This window comes from Glycine max, chromosome 2 (assembly GCF_000004515.6).
Source record: "Glycine max cultivar Williams 82 chromosome 2, Glycine_max_v4.0, whole genome shotgun sequence".
NCBI lineage: Eukaryota > Viridiplantae > Streptophyta > Magnoliopsida > Fabales > Fabaceae > Glycine > Glycine max.
The window spans coordinates 6004126-6027076 of NC_016089.4; the positions used below are offsets into that span (position 1 = coordinate 6004126).

At 31.8% G+C, this 22951-nt stretch overlaps 3 protein-coding genes and 1 long non-coding RNA gene across 5 annotated transcripts; 2 read left to right on the forward strand and 2 right to left on the reverse strand.

Annotated features, from left to right (window-relative positions):
* Positions 1–324: 324 nt before the first annotated feature.
* On the forward strand, positions 325–3291 carry LOC100782023 (INO80 complex subunit D). Its single transcript, XM_003519893.4, has 2 exons — positions 325–866; positions 2805–3291. Exons 1-2 carry the CDS (start codon positions 442–444, stop codon positions 3079–3081), a joined length of 702 nt encoding a protein of 233 aa, XP_003519941.1. The 5' UTR covers positions 325–441; the 3' UTR covers positions 3082–3291.
* A 4387-nt stretch (positions 3292–7678) lies between these two features.
* LOC121173204 (heavy metal-associated isoprenylated plant protein 29) lies at positions 7679–8787 on the reverse strand. The gene is made up of 3 exons (XM_041007561.1): positions 8764–8787; positions 8574–8649; positions 7679–8470 (listed from the first exon to the last, which is right to left on the reverse strand). Exons 1-3 carry the CDS (start codon positions 8785–8787, stop codon positions 7881–7883), a joined length of 690 nt encoding a protein of 229 aa, XP_040863495.1. The 3' UTR covers positions 7679–7880.
* Positions 8788–11570: 2783 nt separating this feature from the next.
* Positions 11571–16514, forward strand: LOC121173856 (uncharacterized). Of its 2 annotated transcripts, none has more exons than XR_005889400.1 (5): positions 11571–11768; positions 11938–12060; positions 13007–13313; positions 13857–14083; positions 16251–16514. It is a non-coding gene; the product is annotated as an uncharacterized lncRNA (long non-coding RNA). The 2 variants fall into 2 exon arrangements; XR_005889399.1 differs by lacking the exon at positions 16251–16514 and adding an exon at positions 14234–15252 and having other exon boundaries at positions 11573–11768.
* A 4293-nt stretch (positions 16515–20807) lies between these two features.
* LOC100793686 (xyloglucan endotransglucosylase/hydrolase protein A-like) lies at positions 20808–22548 on the reverse strand. The gene is given in 4 exon segments (NM_001255296.2): positions 20808–21550; positions 21824–22017; positions 22121–22221; positions 22329–22548. Coding segments are annotated over 4 exon segments (879 nt in total). The 5' UTR covers positions 22513–22548; the 3' UTR covers positions 20808–21150.
* Positions 22549–22951: the final 403 nt, after the last annotated feature.

Consider the following 22951-nt stretch of genomic DNA (forward strand, 5'->3'; position numbering starts at 1 on the left):
TTATTAAAAAAATAATATAATGAGATAATAAAATAAAAAAAACTTTATACTATTATAAATTTATTTTCTGGTAAAAAAACTCTTTTGGAAAATATTAAAATATATTTAGTCAACTTCTTAACTTATTTGTATAATTGTTATAAAAAAAACTTATTTGTATAATATTTTAAATTATTTCCAAGAGCGCAAATTAAGGTTATCTTTCTTAAATGAATTTCTAATTATCTTTTTATGCACATTGCAAAAAATTAATATTTATTTTTGAGAGGCAGAAAAAAAAAGTTAATATTTTAGAAGACTAACAAAACAAACACTACTCCTATTTGTTCCTTTGAGTCGCAATCGATAGCTGGCAGTGTCAAAGCAAACTCAAAAAAATCAAAAACCGTAACGAACTCTTCCTTCCGAGTTCCGAGTTCCGAGTTGGGCGACTCAGCACCGATGGACGAGTCGGGTTCAGCCTCCTCTCCAACGCGGCCGGTGACAATCGAGGGCGGCGAGTGCGACGCGGCGTTGTCGAAGTCGCGGGTGCTGACGCGGGAGGAGGTGCTCCGGCGGCGGCTCCGGCGAGTGAGGCAGCTGGGGCGGTGCTACCGGGCCCACTACTGGGCCCTGATGGAGGAGCTGAGGTCAAAGTACAGAGACTACTGCTGGACCTATGGCAAAAGCCCCTTCAAGGAGGATCACGATGACAACAACAACAACAACGACCAAAACGGCGTCGTTTCTGGTGGCGACGATATCGTCCGGTGTCGTTTTAGCGGTTGCAAGACCAAGGCCATGGCTTTGACGAATTACTGTCATGCGCATATATTGGGCGATTCAAAACAGAAGCTTTACCAGGGATGCAAAGCCGTTGCCAAAAAGTAAGTTTTTTTCTTTTCAATTGAAAGTAGTTTTGTGCTTGTTGAAATTGAAATTGAAGATAGTGTGAAGTGAATGATGAAAATTACACCTTTTGAGTTTGTTGTCCTATTTTTTTCTTTTTTTTAGACCCAAATGTTAGTCTTGTCTTGCAATTTTTTTTCGAATACTAATTCTACTGTTTAAGTGCGTGTCTGGATCTGCAATGGTGAAATTGATTTTGAAGTGATGTGGTGTGATCTATGTTTGAATGTGTTTATTATAAAACCAAGTTAAGTGTACAGCTCACGACAAATTTTTTTATCCTACCCAAAAACCAATTTTTGAACTTTTTTCCAAGGTGAAACATAACATGTGAAAATTTATCCAAAATCAATTATGAATTCGGAATTACTTCTCCGATGTGAAGCCAAACACGCACTAAGACTAATTTAACGATTAAATGTGTATAGATTGGTTCGGTTGTTTGCTCGAATAGTGTGCTTCTGGGGTTAATTATGTTCCTAGAAGAAGAAAAAGGGCGTGATTTTCTTTGTTTCTCAAAATTGGTTGTTTGGCTGTGGAAAAATTGACCACTTTATTGTGCTTCGGTTTACTGTATAATGTTCCCTATGTTAAAAGCTTGGTTAATTCTAATTTGATCCAGCGTGTAATGTGTATAGAACTATGGATTGTAGAGTCAGTGTTGCTTCTGGATCGTTTCTATGCTTTTCTAATTGAATTTTTAAGAGAAATAACAACCATGTAATTTGTGTTTAAACTTTCAACTTCTGTGCTCTTTTGAGGCTCACTATTCATCTTTATGTGTGACATTAATCCTTTTATGGCCAACTCAAACCTTTCTTGAGTCTATGAAGCAGAAGAATGGCAACAGTGAATCCATTTTGTTATTGCAAGAGAGCCTTCATGCAAATTGCAACTTAAAGGTTGTGGTTTCTGAAAATTTAGAATGAGTGGTTCCTCCTGTTTGAAAATGCGTACATAATTTAGTTGCTCAAAATCTAATTATTAGAAAAGGCTTGTGACTAATGATGTCAAATGAAAGTTGCTTATGTTTTACAAAGAATGAATCCATTTCGAGTTCAAGGATGATTCAGAACTGGTCAGATTTTGTTGTCTTAAAGAGTAATTTGATTCAAATTCTTGAGTTTTCAGCACACTGCACTTTACCAATCAACATGTCTTTTAGAGATTGGCATGTTATATTACTTACAGGAATGCTACCATAGTAGTGTGCTTGTGAAATAGTGTTCATTTCAACACTTACTAAATCAATAAATCATGTTGCAGTATATCATTTTTAGGTTCTATATGGAAGATCTTTCTTGTAAATAAAAACTTGGATTTTTTAGCCTATTTTTCCGGTTTAAGCTATTGAATACGTGTTCCGTACTGAATACTAGTCTTCATACCCTCAACGGGTAAGTAAATCAATCTTTCTGTTTGTTTCCATTTAATGTAAACCTATTCATGTTTCAAACATCTAGAATATGGATCTTGAGAATTCATAGTTCTCAGAAATAAGAATGAGTAGGAATACTAACCAGTATCCATTGTAAAAGAGTGATGCCTTAAAACTTGTAAAAAACTAGAAATTGTTGTGAAGAATATAATCTCTTATATCTCTTTGTTTTTTTGTGTCTTGCTCTCTATATTTGATGGAAATCAAGGTACATACTTTACCTATGGAGACAGTGACTTACTCATTTTCTTTCAATATGGATCATTGCCTTTTAATAAGAAATTAACTTAAGAGATTCTTGTCAGAAGGCATGCTCCTTTGTTCAATTATTAGAGCTTTGTACCTTCATTTAATTATTTGAATCATATATATTTATCACACACGAGACATTTCTTACATTTTATTTTTTTATGTGCAATACTTACAATATCTATATAGAATAGACAACTTCACTGACAAAGTTCTTGGCTTTATTCAGTTTGCCAACAGGACCTTCTTTTTGTAATAAGCCAGTATTGAGGTCCATGGTTCCTCCTGCATGCCCCTCTCATTTTCAATTTGGTGAAAGGTGTTTAGCTCGTGCATTGAGAAGGGCAGGGTTAGGGACTGCTATCGCCACTACTCGTAAGCCTAATGTGAAGCTACATGTAATAGCTTCTGAATTTGTCCGCCAAATTCAAAATAAACGAAAGCTTGCATTGAAGAAAACTGCTCCTAAAGTTGAGACTGAACAAGAAACAAAACTTATCTGCTGATTTTAGAATATAATATTGAATTCCTAAAGATTTTGCAGTATATAGAATGAATATTTTCATAATCTGAAAAATAGGATTATGATTTAATTGAAGCATTATTAGATGCCAAGGAAAAAACAGTACCTTCTACACATGCATGTTTGTAATTCTTTTGTCACTATCGCTTTCTTAGTCATATTCAATGAGCAGCATCACAATATATTCAATTTTTGTTTTGTTCTTCGAGTAAGAATTTGTATATACTTCAATAGCCTTTTTGCATGGAGTCTTGATGGTAAAATTTTGATTTTGGAGATCATATCATGCCTAACTTGTGAATCATAGATATTTTGATGATGTAAAAAAAGAATTTACTTGATAATGATTATCATCATAAAAAATGGAGAGAATGTGAATGAATGTATAAAGATTTTTGATGATGCCAAAGTATAAGCAAACAAGATTGTTTCAAAAAACATTCAAGGTTAAGCAAACAAATATTGCTTCAAGATTAATTCAAAGTCAAACAAACAAGATCAAGAAAAAAAATAAGGCCTTAGTTTATTTGTTAAAAGAATCTCACACTGATGGATTTTTCAAAAAGGTTTTGAAATTTGAATTTTAAATCTTGTAATCAATTACCAAATGTCTGTAATCGATTACCTGTAACGACACTTTAAAAAAATACTTTGAAAGATCATATGACCCTTCAAAATATAACTGTGTAATCGATTATCAATGAGAAAATTTCAGGAAAAACTTTTTGAAAAGATACATCTATTCAAATTATTTTGAAAAGGTACAATGGGTCTATAGTGTGTCTGATTTCGAAAAGAAAAAGAGAAATGATTCATAGAACTTAATTGTCAAATTCTCTCTAAATAACTATTGGTCCAAATATAATAAGAATTCTTTTAGGAACTTCAATTTGTATCATTTACTCTAAATGAGAAAAATCTTTCTATTCATCTCATATACTTAGTTGTAATCAAGAGACTATTTGTCTCTTCGCTTGTGAGAATCTTGAACACACACAAGGGTGAGGGATCTCAAGGTGTGTTCAATGACCATAAAGATTTATAGAAATAGTAGAAAATCTCAAGTTGATTGCTTGAGGACTGAACGTAGGTACGGGAAGTGGCCGAATTAGTATAAATCGAGTTTGCATTTCTCTCTTCTTTTATCACAGTTGTTTTATTGCAATTTACCTTTGTCTTGCACTTTTAAAAGAACATTATTAAATTGATTGTTTATTCTTCTTTTGCAGTCTGAGTCTGAGTCTGAGTCTGAGTCTATCATATATAATTTAAAAGGGAGTTAAAATTTGTTAGTAGAAAAATTTTAAAACTTAATTCAGCCCTCTTTAAGTTATTGAGACCACTTAATTCACCCCCTCTTTAAAACTTAATTTTCCAACATAACTCACTAAATCTTACTTAGGATTATTGGTTTGTATAAAGGAATGAATATACAAATTATATATAATCTATTTTAATTTTGTCTGTTTTCGCAATATTTATTTGCTCACACATGTAAGAAGATTTTGATTAAAGTGAAAATACCAATAGAATTGGGAATTAGAATTATCAAAACTCTTTTTTGACTAACTGCATGTTATGGACACGCTAGTTTTTATTTTCTTGCATTGCCAAGGGACCCAACCCTAACTCCTAACAGCTATGTATCTCAATCAGTCATGTATTTTCAGATGTTGATTTTGAACCGATATTGATTTGTGCAAGTTATTCATTGTGAATATGTTGTTGAGTGACATGACATTGTCATGTTGGAGAGACAAAAGACACTAATTATATTTGATAAAAAAATTGTGTCTCTCTAGGATGACCAATTGATCATATATCATGTTATTTAACAACATAAAATGATTCAAATATACTCGTTGTCATGTAACTTCTTCTGTTACATGATGTTACATGACTTTATTAAATTAAAGATTACATTGTCATTTTGTTCGCCTTTCAAAAGTATCTCAAAGGTTATTTCCAGTCATTCGTGGAGAGAAAATAAATTCTAGTTATTTAAGTGGATTGTAAGTTTGTATCATCAGTCCATAAAAGTAGATCATGATCTAGGTTTTTCGTTCGAAGAAACTAAAAATTGTATGGACCGGGTCCATCCTAAAAAATACACTGAAATTATAGATTTTTTCTATAATATTTTATTGACCTAAATTAATCGCACCTATTTGTAAAAGATGACATACAATTCAAGAGGCTACCTATTCAGGTAAGGATTTTGACTCGACTAAGTGAATTCTTACTTTATAAAGAAAAGCAAGAGTGGTAAGTTGTACTTATTATATACTTTTGATAATAAAAATGGGTAGAATATCAATGCTCGAGATTTTAATAAATCTATGGGTGATTTTACATGTGCATATATTTAATATAATTTCAACAATTAATTTCTCAATTAACAGTTACTATTGCATTTTAAAGGAGTCGAGGACTGGATAAAAAAATGACAAATAATTTTATAATTTATTATACATCTTATAATTTTTCTGTTAATAATGCTTGATTATAACCTTTCACCTTTTCTAAGCGGATTTTTAATTTTAAAAGAGTCATTCATTTAACAATATATTGGATAAGAGGTTTTTATTTCCTTTGAAAATAAGAAGTAAAGATCGGTAGGTATAGACAAAAATTTAAAGAGGCTAGCTATATGGTTAAACCCCATCATTAATTCGGTAATTCCTTACTATATCTGTGTTTGGAAACACATTGCAACCATGTTCAATGGAAAAATTTGACATTCCGATGCAAAAAAGGCAAAGCAATTCGGGTTCTGCATTGCGTTCGCTTCAACGCTTTCACAAATACACTATACGGAGGCAAATGGTGAATCTTTGTGGATATTAGAGGCTTAAAATTTCAATAAATTAAAGTTCAAGACAAAAACAAGTCAAATAATATTGTCTTAAATATGTATCTATAATATATCTAATTTTTTAGTTTATTACCTAAAATGTAGACGTAAGCCAATTTAAAAATTAGGCAACAAATTGGATCATGTGCAGAGAGTAGCATCCACACGAAAATGAAAAAAAATCATACGTAAATGGTTATAGCCATTTAGTTGTATACATCGCATAGAGCTGGCCTTCGTACGTATTATGTGTCTTGTAAAATAAAAACTTAATCGTAAGAGTTAAATCAATAAACAAATACCAAAATGGTGTCGTATATAGTTGACAAATAAGCAAACTCCTTAAGCATATGTTTAGGAATTTATTTGTCAAATTTATTTGTTTAGAAGAACATTTGCTATATATTAGTCTTTTACCCAAAAAAAGATATTAGTCTTTTAAATAAATCTTCATATCTTGAAAAATTGATTCCTAGTTGTCGATTGAGAAATACTCGCGTCGGGAAAAAAAATATATAAATTATGTAAACGTTATTAATCAAAATATATAAATTTTGACTTATTTTAAAGGAAATATGTATCTATTTGCACCAAATTAAGTGTAGTGGTATTGTTTTATAGTATTGAGTTTATCATGTATTTAATACGTAGAATTCTTTTTATTTATGATAATTAATTATGTTTATCAAGAATATGCTGTGCGAGAATCATAAATTTTTCAAAATGTTACAAATGCATTTGGTATATTTAAAATATTCTTGAGAATTTTATCATGTTTCTCATAGCAATATTTAGTTGAGAAATATAGTAAAAAAATGCTTGAGAATGTTAATTTTTTATAAGTGATTTTAAAAAAAACAGCAGACGAGAGAAATTAGCATTCCAAACTTTTTTTTAAAAAAGCATGAAACAATCTTCTTATCAATCACTTTCATAAGATATTCGATTAGATGGGTTCTTTGAACCCATGAAAACTAAATAAACTTATCAAAAACCATGGTATTCACTTTTGATAGATACCTCTATTCTCATATGGGCACTAGTTTGAGTTAAACGAGAAAATAGAACGTAATAAAGTAATTAAACATAAATGATTAATATATTGAAATTAAAGTTGAATCATTTAGATAATATTTGATTTTATTTTTTGGAGAAAATAATTATTTATCAAATTTTAATTACATTCCGATCAAATTTCAAATTAGTCTAGATCTCTTTTCCCTAATAAATCTAGAGTTAAAACCAAATAAATAACCAAGGATAAAATAACAAAATTATGATAAGCCATTCGACTTTGTGTCCGGAAAGCTACAATTTATCACTTGTAATACCTACTAGAAAGATTAAGAGGAGTGTTAAGAGTCTAATACTCATTTCTTTTCCAAATATAAATAAAAAGAGTCCATCATGGTTTTGAAATAAAAAGAATCCATTCGACTATACCATAAAAAGCAAATTTCAAATGATTTTATTTTATTTAATAAAATTATCCTTAAAATATTATTCATTAAATTAATATTTTATTTCTATTGACTTTTTTTTATTGTTGATATTAAGTTTGAACCAAAGATATTAAGCAAATAATTAACCCTAAACCGTAAAAAAAAGAAAAGAACTATTTTTAAATAATGTTGATTCTTGATACAATTAAATGATGTTAACCAATTTTTTAATCAGGGTGAATTATTATGTTTTTTTTACTTATATTCAAGACATGGAAGGGTACGCTCCTCTTAACATATTATCTGGGGTTAGTACTAACAAATGAGACATACAAAAATTTGCAATAATTTTTAGCATTTCTCTGATATTAATCCAGTTTCCTACGAGAACAATGTGACAAAATTTGGAACTGGCTAGTAGGATATATATTTGGTACTGTTAATTTCCTCTTGTTCTATGTTAAGCCTATCTTAATTAGGTTCACATCACATGACAAGGCATCCCATGGTGTTTTCATCACTGAAATAGTCCCCTACTCGCTCTGTTGGTCTCAAGAATGGAGGCTGAAAAAATCTTGGAATGTGGTCTTCAACACAAGCTTGAGGAGGAGCTGAATATGAAGAAGGAATTGCATAATAGGGTACTGCAACTGCACAAGGCTGAGCAATGTAACAACACTGAGGATGAGTTTTGATGCTGTTACTATAATATGGGTTCATCATGCTAGGATGACCATGAACCATGAAATTCCCTTCTTGATGAGGCACATAATGTTCTTCTTTCTTCATTTCTTGAGTACTACAAGAATTGTAACTCATCTTCTTGTCTTCTTTTGAAGTTTTTTTCTTTCTTGTGACATCCTTAGTTTTCTCAATTTTAATGTCACATGGATGAGGCTGTTTCTCTTGTTCCCACATTGTGTCCTGTTTTGTTGTTTCTTCTTCAACTTCCTCATAGCTCCACAGTACGGCTCGCTTTCCGACCTTGTGAAGCTTTTTAATCAAAATGTGTGGATTCACGTTTCCTAATACTGTTATTTTGGGCTCCATGGGGTCTATGTCTATGCTCAAAACACCTAACAAGGTGATCCAACCATGGTCATTAGTAGTAGAAGATCAAGAAAGAAATAAAAAGTGAATTTTTTTTCGAAAGGGTTGTTTTGTAGTAGTATTTAGTACCTTCAAGGTTTCTTAAAGCCTTCTTGACTTTCCTCTTGCATCCTTCGCAGCAATTAGCTGACACCTTCAATTCAATCTTGTAGAAAAAATAAATAAATGGAATTTCATCTCAGTTCAACCATTATGGTGTCAAAATGAAAGAAAAGAAAATCACAAAGAAAAAACAAAAGTGAAAATCATATAGAAGGACCTTGAAGTCCACTTCATTTGCCATGTATCTGGTCTAGAAGGACGCAAATTGAAAGTGAGAAATGTCAAATGTATGAAACAGTTCTTTTTTGCAGCCCAATTGTTGAACTTGTGGCCTCTATATATAGAGAAAGAATATTGCAATACATTACATCTATATTATGTGTCTCTGTTTTTTTTTTTTTTTAAAAAAAATCTAATATTATATGGTAATGTCAATGTAACTCTTATTGCTGTTACAACGAAAAAGCATTTGGCGACAGCTTTCACAATCTCTCTTCTAAGCCGTTGCTTTTGCGCAATTCGCCGCATAATTTAACTCTCTAAGAAACATTTTTTTTGGAGGTTTCTAAGAAATATTTTTTACAAACATGATTTTGTGGATTCATCAACAAAAGTATAATTGTAAATAAAATATAATTTTGAAAGAATTAACTTTATCTGAATGGTAAAATAAAATTATTTTTGAAATTCTAAATATAGATATATTTTGTAGATTTCAAACTCAAAAAATGATTATGAGAGACGTTTTCACTGTTAAGAGTGAGAAGTCTATTTTGTTCCATATGAAGGCGTTACAAGTTTATTAGCGAAAATTCTTTTTTGTTCTAACATGAACATAATAAATTTTGTGTGCATTAGTTTATGATGCTTTCTGTTGATATGGTGTCATACTCATATCATGTCATCAGTTGAAGGAATTTTTTCGAAGACCTGGAGAGTGGAGATCCACCTGTAGATGAAGTTATTGAGATGCTCAATAGTGAGAAAGGAAAAGCAGATAATGCTGATTCAGAGGAAATTGATCCAAATGTTTAAACAAAGTTGTAAAGAAACGGTTTAGAAATAGTAAAAATTTATTAGGAGTACAACAAAAATAAAATTAAGATAACTCAATAAGCTAAACTGAAAAAGGCAACTAACTAAACTAGATCATAGGCTGAATTCATGAGCAAGAGCAACACCAATATAAAAAAAATGCATCTCCCCTAAGAATAAAGCCAATCTTTGTAGGGCACCTTAATTTGCTTTACTCTATTTGTTTTATTCTGTTTGATTGAACACTTGGGATGATGCCAACAAGGACCCAGTACTCGGAAAACAGGTTAAGGCTTCATGCACCCTAATATATGCTTTTAATTGCTCCTTTTAGCTTTACAAAATTTTTAATTAGTATCATCAAGTCACCTCTCACGTATCAAAATACACACATCTCCTTTCTTTTCGTTGCTAATATAAAAACACAACTTTTGAAACAACTAGACAGTCTCTTTACCATATTAGAAAACATTGAGGACCGTACACGTGGACTGGATTGATAGTTTAAAGTGAGCAGAGAAAGCAAAGATGCACTCCAAGTCTCCAACCCCATTCTCCTGTCAAAACTAGTTTGATTATGATATAATATTGATTAAATTATTAAGGATTTTAGGGTTAAGTAAATCTAGAATGAATTGAGGTGGGTGTGAGTGAGCATAGGCATAGAAAGATTAGCAATAATCCACCAAAGCTAAACAAAAGGGGATTTAGATTTATTCCACATGTCCATCAAGGGTCTCGGCACAAATGTTCTAGGCATCCCTACAATGGCTTTGAACTCCCATCAAATCTGATCAATCACAAGCCTTTATTAGCTTCTTGAAAGGGGCATTGATTGTCTTATGAAGAAACCGTACCATCATTTGGATTTGTGGCCAAATATTGAACACAAAGTAAAGAATGGCCACAAGCTTCACCATTTGTCGATTAGCAGTATCAGGTCCAGTATGTGACGTTTGCGTTGCTTTCTCATTGCCCACTAAATGACATTCTTCGTCCAGAGGACTCCACTGTAACTAATTATTAATATAGGGTAGTGCTTTGTGTCTTGTGATGAACCAATTTTGTTTTTAACTAACTAAATAAATAAGCATGTAATCAAAATCTTCCATAACGAAAATTTTAAGTCCATCTTTTAAGTGTAGATTGAGTTTCTCCATAAATCTCAACCTTTCAAAAGATTTCATTTTTATACTAAATTATATTTTATTATTATTTTTTTATTCCTAAGAATCCAACACAAAAACAAGTATCAAAATATTTAAATTAAAATAATTCCCACATTTCATTTAACCAACTAAACTAGTATGTGTATCTTGATATTTTACTAGTACTTTAGCTTGTGTGTTACACATAATATATATTTATTTTATACAACTAAAATTTATAATTTATAATATATAAATTATATTATAATTATAATTAAAATTTGTAATAGACAAATACTTTTAAAATATAAATTTTATTTTAGATTATGAGAAATAATTTATATTATAATACATTTTTATTATTAATTATTCATAATTTATTTTAAAAATATTTAAATTAAGTAAAATTTTGTTGCTTGAGTAAAATTCTATCCTAACTTCTCTTTCATCTGTTTTTAATTTTTTTTTGGCTGAATCCGGAAAAAAAAGTGTAATATATGCTAAAATTTTAAAGAAGTGGACTAGCAATGCCCTCTTTAATCATATTTTATTATTAATTAAAATTTCTTAAAAATTGCAAGAGGTTCATTAAATAATAAGTAAAACTTCCTATGATTTTTAATAAATTTCAACAAATAATAAAATAAAAAATTGTGCGTTAAAAAGCATCTTAATAACATTTTTCACTTTTTATTATCCACCAATACAAATGAAGAACACATAAAAGGGCCCACTGAAGATCTGATGCTGAAGCCCAATCATCAATTAAGACTGTCAACAGTGGGAGAAGCCAGATGATTCACAAGCACAACAAGCTATCTGTAATCTCATCCTCACTTGGCTTCATGAATCACAACCACACATCCATCCACCGTTGCATCATATCATATTAAAATTAATGAGACATATTATTGAACCTGAAAAATACTTTTGATTCAAACCTTTTTTGCTTGTTCTAAAAAGTCCACTCCTCTGCTTCATAAGAAAATGTCACTCTCCATTGTTTGCTGAATAATGACTTCGGCCACTCTTTCTTCAGGTTCATCAAGTTATTGTTTTTTACTATGTAACATTAATTAATTTGCATGAATATTACATTATGAAAGCCATAATAGTAGTGTGACTAGTGTCATTTTATTCAAAAACTAGAACTAGATGTCTATAAATTACTATGATGTAACTTGATCATTGTTACTTGGTCTATGCAGGCAAATGGGAAGGGCTTCTCTGAATTCTCTGGCCTTCGCAACTCATCAATAGGTTACCTTTCCTTTTCTTCTAGAAAAAGTTCTGAGGACTTCCATTCAGTCATTGCCTTCCAGACTTCAGCAGTAAGTATAATTTGCACGCAATGTGTGTGGCAAATTTATTGTAAAATAAATAATGACACTTGCTATGTAGAAAATGTACATACAATAAGTTATTATAATCACCGAATTCAATGGCTAACTAGTTAAAAGCTTCTCTCGGACTCTATGAGCTATCTTTGCCATGATTCACATTTGCCATGCATATATGATATATGGTTGTTCAATATTCTTTCAACACTAGAATTATGCCCTATAAGATTCATATTTTGATTCATCAAATAGTTTTTATACACACTAAGAAATGTCAGATCATGTGTCTGAACAAAAATGCACCCTTTGTACATATTTTGTGTATTTGCACGCTCGTAGGTGTGTTTTTCTCCTATGGCTATGGCATTGTATCAGAGTTGAAACCAACCCATGCCATGTGAATAAATGTAAAACAGAACTTAATAGTTTGTTATATGCTTGTCATTAAGTTCTCCAATGATATAATATGAGGATTTTTTTAATATTAAATAACTTTCATTAATTATGTGTTATAGAATTTTAAAATACATTTACATGTCGCGATTTCATTGGAAAACTTGATCATTAGGATATAACAACTTGATCTAAGAGATGTTTTGAAGGCAGTAGCTTCAGTGTATCTTAACCAATTGCATCACTAGAGTGAGTTAATTTGTATGTAATCAGAAAGCAGTTATTGCTCACCCAAGCAATTGTTTCTTATCAAGTATAGGCCCACTTAAATAAAACATTGCAGCATTTTATTATATTAGGTATCATTGATAAATATGATTCAAGTTTTATCTAATGAATATACAAAGGAGGAGACACCAGAAGGGTGAACAGCCAACAACTGAGTTGGCAATTGCACTTGATGACATTCAAGAAGCTCAAATAAGTGGAAAATAAAACCCAATTAGACATGTTTTACAACATTGTGTTAATGTATTTACTTTAGTTTGAAGGTTGGAGGCAGAGAAGGAAACACAAAAGGCGTAGTAGAAGCAAAACTAAAGGTAGCCATAAACGGATTTGGGAGGATTGGAAGAAACTTCTTGAGATGCTGGAACGGTCGCAAAGACTCTCCTTTACACATCATTGCGATCAACGACACTACTGGAGGTGTTAAACAAGCCTCTCAAGCCTCACTTTCTCAAGTATGATTCCACCCTTGGAATCTTTGATGCTGATGTCAAGCCTGTTGGTGACAATGGAAAGGTCGTCAGGGTTGTCTCTGACCGCAACCCTATCAACCTTCCTTGGAAGTATGCTCATTCTTCTTCATCATTGCTACTTTGTAACTTTTTTCTCCCTCTTCTATAAGTTACCACACATAAGTTTGAACCTATCTAATGTCATTTAGCTGTACTAGTTTGCTGTGGTTTGAAGAAACTAAATGCTCACCCCATTTCAAAATAAACACAAAAAGAGTGTTAGCAGCATATTCTCTAACACATTTTAACACAATTATTTCCTCTTGATGTTCTATGATCCAGAAATACTGAGAGAAAAAGGAAAAAAAATGGAAAAGATAAATGAATAGACTGTTTAGGCCTTCAAAGTGTAACACTGCCTTGTTTCTTCAAAGTAAGTACTTGGTGCCCCAAGTGCTAGCTTACTTACAAATTTAACCTACCAAATAGTCAATTTGCAAATGTAAACAATTTCATATGTTAAAAGAAGATTCTTAAGAACAAAAGCTTTCAAGAAACAAAGCAACAAAACTTGTCATTTAACTAAAAAATAATCAATGTCTTCTTGATTTCTGAAGCAATTTGATGAAATGAAACAATATTATCTCTTTACAGGGACTTGGAAATCGACTTTTGATTGAAGGAACTGGAGTATTTGTGGACAGAGACGGTGCAGGAAAGCACATTCAAGCCGGAGCAAAGAAGATTTTGATCACAGCTCCTGGCAAGGGAGATATTCCTACCTACGTGGTTGGTGTCAATGCTGGTATTTACGACCCAGATGAACCCATCATCAGCAATGCTTCTAGTACCCTTCGTCAAGGTCCTTGATCAGAAATTCGGTAATTCATCTTATCCCTACATTTTTTTAATCAAACTTATTACCCATCTCTACATTCATGTGTCATTATTTTATTAAGGAAACTTTGGTCTCAAATTTGCGTGCAAAATTATTATATGGTCCATATTCTCACTGAGCCACCACATGACAGGTATTATCAAGGGTACCATGACAACTGATATATAAGTTGGACTATAGAAAAGCCTACTAGAACAGGCGAGAACTAGGTTATAGACTCATATCATGTTAGATTTCAACTTAAAATCAATTGCTATTAAGTGAAGTTGTACATTGGATATATAAGTTGTGTCCCAAGAATTGAGACAAGAGATATGAGACTTCCTAACACAACCCACTCCTACGGTGACCAACGGCTTCTTGATGTGAGCCACCGTAACCTAAGGCACGCAAGGGCAGCCGTCCTTAACATAGTGCCAACCTCATCAGGAGCAGCAAAGGCTGTGGCCCTTGTCCTCCCAACCCTCAAGGGACCTTGTTGTTCAAGTCACAAAAAAGACCTTTGCTGAGGAAGTAAACGCTGCTTTCAGAGAAAGTGCAGAGAATGAGCTCAAGGGCATTCTCTCTGTGTTTGATGAGCCCCTTGTCTCTGTAGATTTTAGATGCTCTGATGTGTCATCAACTGTTGACTCATCGTTGACCGTGGTCATGGGAGATGACATGGTAGGACAATGAGTGGGGTTACTCTCAAAGGATTGTGGATTTGGCTGACATTCTTGCCAACAATTGGAAGTGAGCCTACCCCATTTTTTTTTATAACCTATGATGCTATTATATAGTATAGTTTTATCTAATTACAACATTTCTTGCCTCGTTTTCGTTTTTCTTTCTATACTTGTACCGAGAGATAGAACAATCACTTTCCTTGCTTCTCATTGATGTGCAATGATGACGTTAAATATGAATGTGGATACTAGGCCTCCAGAAATGCATCTTGCAAACTAAATTGTTCTTGAGCTTTAGCTATAGTAAAATCGTGGAATGGACATCCAAATTTGAGGTGCCTCGCGCAGGTGACCCGGTTTTCTTTCCCAGATGTATAAGTCAACATACGTATTGATTACAGCTACTAGTTCCAAACACACTTTTGTAACAGAACTGAAATTGAAAAATTCTACGGAATATTGATGAAAAATAAGAGTTAAATTTTATCATCATATGTTTCACTTGTTGACTTTCAATCCAAGTAATAATATATTGATGGAAAAAAATCCAAGCAAGTACTACCTTCGTTCCTTTTATCTGTTTTTAAGGTTATTTTGTAAAAATCAAGAAATACAATAAATTTTCTTGATTTCAATAAAATAATTGTGAAATTTTTATTTCACTCATTTCTCTTTTTATAATAAATATATGTGTAAATTAATTAAAAATAAGAAAATAAAAAAATATAATTAATGTGATCTATAAATAAGAATAATTTTTTTTCTTAAAATCTGATAACTGAAAAGAAATAGAGGAAATATATCCTAAAAATATAACCAAGGGATCTATTACAAAATCTACCAATCCAAATTTCATCTAGGGGACTTTTTTTTATCTATATATAATATAAAAAATATAGAAAACAAACTAACATGTCGATTGTAGAATATAATTTTTGTTTGAATTTAGTATTAGGCCCTTCAAAGTAATAAAATCAAGGCAAATTGTTATCTATACCTCCTAGCTTTATATATATATATATATTAGAAATGAATTTTCAAAATGAGTTAAAATTTTAACACATTTGGAGAAAGTATTTTCCAAAAGCCAATTTTCAAGAAAAGGGAGCACAGGGACACCAATTGCCTTTAAGGGCACAGGGACACCAATTGCCTTTAAGGGCACAGGGACACTCATTGGCTTTCGGCATGGTTCTTTACCTTTTACTTACCTTGGTGTTCCGCTTTTTCAAGGGAAACCAAGAAGAATTCATTTGCAGTCTATAGAGGATAGAATAAAGCTGAAATTGGGGTCTTGGAATATTAAATTAATATCATTCATAGCATGTTAGCCTACAACTTCCATGTCTACCTATGGCCTAAATCTGTACTCAAAACGTACAATTGACAAGTGGATAAGAAATTTTGTTTGCTTTAACCTTGTTCTTGACAGTGGAAAAGTCATCAGTTTCTAGAGAGATAACTGGATTTTTCCTAACATTGCAGATCGTTTGCACATTCTTGATCACATTCGTCCTAAGCTTCAAGCAGTGGTGAGTGGTAAATGGAGCCTTCCACTGTTTCTGGTTTATAATTTCCCCCACATTGTTGCTTTGATTGAAGAAATCTCTATCCCTGTTGTGCACAATTGCGATAAACTAGTTTGGAAAGAGTCCATCTCTGGGGGCCTCTCCCTAAAGGATCCTTATCTTTTTATGTTCCCTAGTTTTGTGGTTATAAAATGGTGAAAGTTGATATGGAACAAATGCATTCCCCCTTAAAAAATCGTTGTCCTTTGGAAAGCTCTGCATAATAAGTTGCCAAAAGATGACAACCTGAGAAAGAGAGGGATCATTGTTGTTTCTGTTTGTAATAATTGTGGAAATCAATGAGACAATTGAGCATTTGTTTCTTCATTGTCCCTTTGCCAGGCAAATCTGGAATTGGCTATTTAGTAAGCTCAATTGCGCTATTGATTATTCGTCTTTGCATAGTCTCATCTCTATTTCTGATCTAAATGGAGATTCTCAAGTTCAAGACGTTATCACTGCAGCAATCACTTTCTCCTTCTACCGCATATGGTCAAGAAGAAATAACTCGCTTTCAGATTTCAATACTTTAAAGCAATTTTCAATTATTGGTCATCCGAGAAAGGCTGATAACATAAAGCAGGTTTGATGGTCTCTTCCGGTTAGTCCTTGGATAAACTTTGGTGCACATAACTTAGATTACTTTTGGTGGGATTCACCACCTGCTTTTATATCTCTGGATCTTCTTAGGTATATAAAGGGTTTACCTTCTTACAAATTCAAATAGTTTAAGTTCTTCTTGGGTTTGGTTTGGTCCCCCAAGTGTTTTGTTCATCCTTTCTTATCAAAAAGTATTTTTCGGAATGTGTTTAATTTTTAAGACTTTGGTAAAATTATGTTGTTAAATATTGCTTAAATGGTGATGTTACGATTCACACTTTAAAATTTATATATTATAAATAGATAGGCCAATGTGCTAGACTTACAAACAACCTTTCAATGGTCTCCCCCTCCTTCGGGAACCTTGTGTTCGAGACGAAGGAAGCAAGCAAAGTTTGTTTGGATCTATCAAACTATAAAATTTATTTTGTAAAGACAAGAGAATTCAGTAGTTAACACTCTAGGGCAACTGAATTCCAAGCTGACCCTTGTAACCTCTTACTAGTATTCCTGATTGTATTGTTGACCTTTTGTTGAAGGAAATAAAATTAGTCTGTTCCAGTAAAAAAAATACTTTATTGTATTAATGCTTTTTGTTTTATTATGTCAATATCTTATAATTAAATATGATGCATAGGTTCCATCAAAAACTTTATTGAGTTTAATTACTCTTTAAAATATTGTAGCTAGGTTCGATGATAATTCGAAAGTAATCTTAGTGGCGAAAGCTTCTTCCTAATAGCTACTCCAAAAAATTTATAAAGCTCAATGATATCTTCATTTTTTATTAAAAAAATGTTACATGCACGTTCCTTTTAAATATTACTCTATAGCATTATGTAAGTCTCAAAATCTGTCTTTGCAAACATCAGAGCTGAAGGAGTTAATTAGAGCCTTGTAGCATAGCTTTACCATGGAATAATGGATGATAGTGCTTCACACACGTCCTAGAACATTCAAGTCTCTAAATCGAGACAAAGAAATTACTACATAAAAATAAAATCTACTTACACGCACTTACACAAACACACAAGTACACCAGACAGAATAGCAAAAAATAACCACAGCAATTCTCTTCAAAGTTAAAGCATATACACAGCAAAAATAATGCGCCGACAGACTAAATAACTTCAACGAAAATCACATAATTTACCTCGTGGATGATGGAACCATATACATTTTTTTTTTGGTGACCCACCATATTTTCATACTTTATTGTTTAATTATTTTTTCCAATAAAAGTCAAAAAAGTTATGGCGGCATAGATTATGATTGATTATGGAGTCAAACAATGGTCCACACTGCTTGTTTTTGCCTGGAAAATAGGATAACGTAACATGGGCAAATAGAGTAAGAACAATATTAAATCATTTTATAATATTTCTTTAAGTATTTGAATTTATTTTATATTTTTAAACTAATATGTTAAATGTATTTATTTTTTAATATTTTTTTTACGAAATAATAAAAATTCAAAAAGATTTATAAGAAGATGTAATATTACTGCGTGAGCAATGATCCTCCACACAAAGCAACTCCCTGAATATTAAGACTTAAAATGATACTAGCTATTTTTGAATAAAAAAACAAGTTAATACTAGCTAGCTAGTAACTCTCTGTACTTGGAAAAAAAATATTAAAAGACAACTTTGTTGAGTGTGATCTCCATGATCGTAGATGTTGCATCACTACAGGAAATCAATGCATTAGTAATAAGGTTTTAAATTTTTTATACTAATTAATAACAATGTTTGTCACTAACATTTACATAATTAAAATTTCAGCGACAATTTTTAAAAAATCATATGTAAGTTATTTCTTCACTGTTAAGTTTTTTTTTAGTGCATTAATGTCATCTTTTCTTTTTCTCAATGATTTTCGATGTCATCTCAATGTCATTGATTCTTTGTTGAATGATTCATTTAGTAGTAAGCAGCAGCATGGTTCAACTCAATTCATTTGAATCAGTGAATTGTTACAGGCAAAGTTTGTTTCGCTTAAACCGTTACACAATTTCAATTTACTCGAATTTTTACGAATTCGGTTGGGTTCAACCAAACCGCTTTTACAATTCAGTCCATTTCTATAATGTTTAGGTTTGATTAATCTAGTTTGACCACCCCTAGCTCCCATAATGCTTCCTTTTATAACAGAAAGAAAAGAGAGATCACAACTTACTCGAATGTATTTTCCAATTCTATATTCATTTGTTTAATGATTCATGCATGTCACAGTAAAGAACTTTGTTCTTGAAATATATAATTAAGACTTTAATATTTTTAAACTTATGTATAAGTGTTAGAAGAAGTCAATTTCTTAAAAAGTCTCAGTGTGGTCTCACTAACTGGTCGAAGACCTAGTCTTTACTTTCCAAAGGAGTACTCTACCAAAAAAAAATGATCATGTTGCTCTAGTAATTTAACCGCGTAAAATCCAAATAGTGTTATTTTCCACATTGAAATAATGCAACCAACCATGTACCTCATCAAGGCACGTGTTATTTGACATCTTACTGAATCCATATTTCTCAATCAACCCAACGTTGATGACCTCGTTATGTGGAAAGTTCAACGATGGAGTAAGTAAGTGATCAATGAGACCATCAAGATTCATCCCTTTCTAATTCTGCATTACTACCTCTTTGGCTTATCGTCTCATCACTACGTAGACATGCATGTCAAAAGGTGGTCCATTGTCCAAGCAGGTCTTGGATTTTAATCTAATTAAATTCAAATAATTGACAATATGGGACATATTAATTTTATTGTTATTTAACTTTTATATAAACATGTGTGAAAGATTGCATATCAACTAGTACTATGACTGAAAAAAAAATCCTATACTTTAATTTAAAATATAAGTAAACTATTAGATTTAGTCTTTATATACTATATGTTTAACAAGTTTTAAATCCTATACTTTAATTTAAAATATAGGTAAATTATTAGATTTAGTCTTTATATATTATATATTTAACAAAACTATATGAAAAGGTTAGTTGAAAGTTAAAAAATTAGTTAGAAGTTAAAAGTTAAAAAGTTATCTTATTAAATTAAAAATATTCAATAAGACTAATGGTTGAAGTAACTAAAAAGTATATGATATTGATTTATTTAAAAATATAATAAAGAAAATAAATAAATATATCAAAAATAAAAGTAAAAAAAAAATAGGAACTGACATTTAAAAAATATTAATTCAAGTATCATTTTAAAAAAAATTAAAAATTACTAAAAAATTATTTATGGAACAACTAATTAAGCTTCTCAACTAGTAAAACATATTAAAAATTAACAAAAATATATTACCCAACATAACATTAACCTGTCAATTTTCAGTGTATCGTGACTAAATATATCTAGCTTTTTAAAGTATAAGAATCAAATTGATAGATTTAAAACTATAAAAACAAAAATAAAATTTGAATGCAATTATTGGAAAAATAACATGTAGACTAATTATACGATCAAACAATGAACTACATGTTAGTGTTTATGAACTAACTTTCCTAATTTGAGATTTTGAGTCATGCCAAAGCATGTTAAAATTTTAATGGTCCAAAGCACAGTTTTCAATTTGTTATTATCCACTGCAACCTCTCTACTGTCACGTGCGGAAGTGTTCACTGGAGCCACGTACTACAAGACTCGTTCAATGTTTTTGTCTCTGTTTTCAGTATCACCACCACACTTTCCACTTTTTTCAATATTTTTTCCATTTAATACCCTTGTCGGTGTCTTTTCCTTACAGGATGAGAACACGAATACGGATATATATGCAAATGCATTACAACTCATTAGCCAGAAAAGGCCCCATACTAGCACAGAACAAAAATGATAGACCAAGAATAACAATAATAACATAACACATATACTTGCTAGTAACAGTGGTATATTTTGATTGAATTACAGATACAAATTAAGGCACATTGCCATTTCTTTTGTTACATAGCTCAAACAGGTATACATACCATAGCATTAGCAGCAGCAATAAATGATGATATAAATTATCAGCAATACAAGCAATAAACCCAAATTGAATTTTGTATCAGCACTTAGGTGTGGCCTTCATGAAATCAAGTAGATGGGAACTTTATGGTAGTGGTAATAAAAATAGGATATGGAAGCTTATATTAAATTATATGTATGGGGACAGAAAGATTACTCATGAGCAAAGTCAGTGGATAATTGACACCACCAATATCTTGATGAGCCAAATTAAATGTCTCGGTCTCTGGCGCACTCTGGAGAGACTTGAGGGTAGCGTTTGCGGTCGGAGCAGTAGTTGTAGATGGTGTATTTCTGGCGAACCCAGGTGAGTTTTTGCCACTGAGCAGCATCAAGGTCACGGAACTCTGGTTGATCCCACCACCTCTTGCCTTGTGTGTCACAGAACTTGGCATTCACTGAGGCCTCACAACCATCAATGTGGAAGCCCTTGTAGGAGGCTACGAAGGGGGCTTTGGACCAATCTGTTTTCTCCAAACCACCCCTTGTGGCCCAGTCATCAGCATTCCACAAACTGTTGTATATCTTCATTGGTTGGTTAAATGGGAACTTCACTCCCAAGTCATTGCTGTTCTTGAATACCCTTATTGGGTAGTCATCCACATAGAAACTGCACACCCCACATTTGGATTTCTTTTAGTAGTAATAATAATGTTATGTAGACAAATTTCCAAAAATAAAGAGACTCAAATTTAGTGGTAAAAATATCTTCATTGATACCACAAAAATTTAGTAACGAATTTTAGTAGTTATATATAAATTGTTTCATTACTTATTTGAATTTTTCTTGAATATGATTTCTGTGTATTGGGGGAACAAGATGGTGGTGAAAAAGGAAGGTGAGTTTGTTACTTGTTGAGTGAAGAAGTCAATATATACTTACACAATCTGGTACATGTTCCATAGCACTGAGTATCTGTGGTATTCTCTTGTAGGGTCAAACCAAAGGTAGATTCTTTGTTCTCTGTCACCCTTGCCACCAGTGAACACATTAGTTTGCAAAATGTAAGGTTGCCCGGTTCTGTTTCCCAAGAACTCAAAGTCTATTTCATCATGTTCTGAGTTTGTGGATGATAACTGCATAGTGCCAATCACAGCCAAAGAAAGGGTCACATAACAAAACTGGGAAAACAAATTGGTAGAGAAACTTGAAAACAAAACAGAGAATTGTTTTTCTTACATAGAAAGCAGTGACTGTGCCAGCTGAATCACCAGGAACCAATTTTATGTACATGCTGAAGTGACCAAACAGGTAGGATCCTTTGGATTGGAAGCCAGTACCTGCTCAAAATTGCATGAGTATTATGATTTTTTTTTATAACAGTCTCAATTACTTTATATATCATATCATATTAGCATAGCATTAGCACACATATATAGTTACATACCAGTGTACTTATCAAGATGAAGCTGAATCTCAGAACCACCATTGAGGTATTTGATGTGATCAAAGGCCCAAGTAGGCACATAGTTTCTGCCAAATGGCACATCAATTGGTGTTCTTGGGTTGGCGGCGAAGGAAGCAGAAGCAAGTGATAACAAAATCAGACAAGTCCACAAAGAGGAACCCATTTTTTCTTCTTTGTGTTTCAACTTGTGTTGTGATACGTCCTTCTTGTGCATTCCAACGGGTATATATAGGCACAAAGACCCTGCTTGGACCTCTTTAATGTAAGGACATAATACTACAGATTATTAGATTAATTTGTAATTATTAGTATCAAAATCATAATTATGCATGAGTTACTATAAATTTTATGTATTCCTCTTTTTCTTATAGATAAAATAAATTTATATTAATGTATTTATTGTTTTAACAATATAAGATTAATCAGTTATTGTTGCGTATTATTTTACTTGGTTGATATTAATAATGACAGATTAATTTTAATAATTTGTAATACATAACGCGCTTATGGCTAGCATTCACTGCAGGCTTGTCATCAATGACTTTTATTTAAATTATTATAATATTCATTGTATTTGAGGCCTAATTTTTTATTTTTCTTTT